Source organism: Nansenia antarctica (assembly GCF_963989245.1).
Source record: "Nansenia antarctica genome assembly, contig: SCAFFOLD_604, whole genome shotgun sequence".
Classification (NCBI taxonomy): domain Eukaryota; kingdom Metazoa; phylum Chordata; class Actinopteri; order Argentiniformes; family Microstomatidae; genus Nansenia; species Nansenia antarctica.
Window position 1 is genome coordinate 1 of NW_027663439.1, and position 2500 is coordinate 2500.

The following is a 2500-nucleotide window of genomic DNA, read 5'->3' on the forward strand; positions in this document are numbered from 1 at the left end:
CTCACACACACACACACACACACTGTCTCTCTCTCACACACACACACACACTGTCTCTCTGAGAGACAGAGGGGGGGGGGTCTTACTTGTAGGGGATGTGAGAGGGGGGGTCTTACTTGTAGGGGATGTGAGAGGGGGGGGTCTTACTTGTAGGGGATGTGAGAGGGGGGGGTCTTACTTTTAGGGGATGTGAGAGGGGGGGGTCTTACTTTTAGGGGATGTGAGAGGGCGGGGGTCTTACTTGTAGGGGATGTGAGAGGGGGGGGTCTTACTTTTAGGGGATGTGAGAGAGGGAGGTCTTACTTGTAGGGGATGTGAGAGGGGGGGTCTTACTTGTAGGGGATGTGAGAGGGGGGGGTCTTACTTGTAGGGGATGTGAGAGGGGGGGGTCTTACTTTTAGGGGATGTGAGAGGGGGGGGGTCTTACTTTTAGGGGATGTGAGAGAGGGAGGTCTTACTTGTAGGGGATGTGAGAGGGGGGGGGTCTTACTTGTAGGGGATGTGAGAGGGGGGGGTCTTACTTGTAGGGGATGTGAGAGGGGGGGGGTCTTACTTTTAGGGGATGTGAGAGGGGGTGGGGGTCTTACTTGTAGGGGATGTGTTTGCTGCCGTTGACCAGCGCCAGGATCACGTTGCCCAGGGCAGACAGGGTGAGGCAGAGCCCGGGGGGGGCGCTGTCCCCCCTGCCCCCCTTCCCCCCCAGCACCTTCACACAGCTGCCCAGGTCGATCAGGTGGAGCCTGCTCCTCCCCCCTGACACTGTGGAGGGGAGGGGGGGGGGGGAGGGGGGGAGAGAGAGAGGAGGGGGGAGAGAGAGAGGAGGGGGGAGGGGAGGGGAGAGAAAGAGAGGGCAGAGTGATGGGGAGAGAATGATACAACCCATTAATAATATTACCTAATAACAACTGCTCGGATTAGATTGCGGGTGCCGCTACACGTCAAACTGCTTATCATGTACAAGTCAGCCGAACGTTTGATTGATAACTTTACATATGTGTACCATCATCCGCTGTCAAACGCCACAGGTAATAATTGATTTATGATTGTACATCTCTGAAATGCTCGACTGTCATGTAGCGTTGCGTTACACGTTAGACACAGCACCGACATAAAAGCGATTTTTTTTCTTATAAATAAAAGGTCTATAATGCATTGTAATGACATTAAACTAAGATAATAAGATGGTTATCATAATTTTTAAAATATTTATTAATAAGTAATTACAGAGAAAGTAAAATGACATTTCCGCATTGAATAGAGCGACATAACATTTCTATAGATGATTCGCAATGCATCCTGGAATCAAGGGGTAGCGTACCCCTATGGCAGGGGTCGGCAATAGGCGGCCCGTGGGCCATTGCTGGCCCGTCACCAATAATATTTGGCCCAGCAGATTATTTTGAGAATCCACTTTTTTTTTTTTTTTTACAATATCGGACCGACAGTCCCACACCGCGCCTATAATGTCCGAATAGAGAATCTACCACCACCTGAATAATGCTTATTGTACTTTTATTCATGTTGAGAGTGAATGACACAGGGACAGACAATCAGGCAGCGGGGTGCACCGAAGCGCACTGACGCTGAACCCCTCATAGTGAATCATAAGCAGGTGGACACGGCGTGGTGCTGAAATAGCCGACATGCGGTGTGTGGTTTGAAAAAAAAATATCATCAGCTCATTAAATCATTCAAACGTAATGTTTACGTATGTGACTGCAACACACATATGAACAGTAACAAAGCAAATTCTGTTTAATTTTCTGAAAAACATTGACAACAAAATCGGCGCAAAAGTGGTGGTAGGCCTATGCTCCTGAAACGACAGAGCAAACGCGCTATTAGGGATAATAAGTACAATGAGCCATAAGCCATTCATTCAAAATATACAAAATACAATTAGATTATTAAATACAATAACGACAGGCTTGGTACTCACTTAATGTGAAAAGTGGCATCTCCCATCGGTCACTATTTGCTTGATATCTGGTGATATTGACGTCACTTTAATCCGCAGGCAGTTTTTTTTATTTTTTTATGCATCTATCGATTCCTTTGTGCGTCTTTATCGCATTCATTGAGGAAAAGGACGACTCGCATGTATAGAAAGGGAACATTGTGAGCACGGAAGATGTGAGTCTCACAACGGCTTTGCATTGATGAAAGGTAGGATGAACGTATAGTTCGCTGAATCGCTGTCCATTCCTGTTTAAATGCCCTGTTTTCACCGTCAACTTTCCTCTTTAGACCTTTGGAGAGTGACATTATGTTTCTCTTGCTAGTTAGCAGGTTAAATGTTTAGCTAACTTCACCCGACACGCAAACAACCAATCCAATAATAAATAATGTGACCTTGTCTGGAGGAGGGGGGAATCATTCAGAATAAAAGTATGTTAAATAATTATTAGAATAAGTTAGGCTTCGATACATCGTCAGTCCACACATTTATTATTCAAAACTATGGAAAAGGGTGAAACTACGTTTCAACGTTGTTGAGAAT

The 2500-nt window shown here is 46.2% G+C and overlaps 1 protein-coding gene across 1 annotated transcript in view; it reads right to left on the reverse strand.

Annotated features, from left to right (window-relative positions):
* Positions 1-583: 583 nt before the first annotated feature.
* Positions 584-2500, reverse strand: part of LOC308175084 (kinesin-like protein KIF26B) — a gene marked incomplete at both ends in the record, with an annotated part of 20105 nt that continues 18188 nt past the window's right edge. The window contains one exon of the mRNA XM_080550804.1: positions 584-759. Within this exon, the coding sequence (XP_080406930.1) occupies positions 584-759 (176 nt within the window). The remainder of the gene's footprint in view (positions 760-2500) is intronic.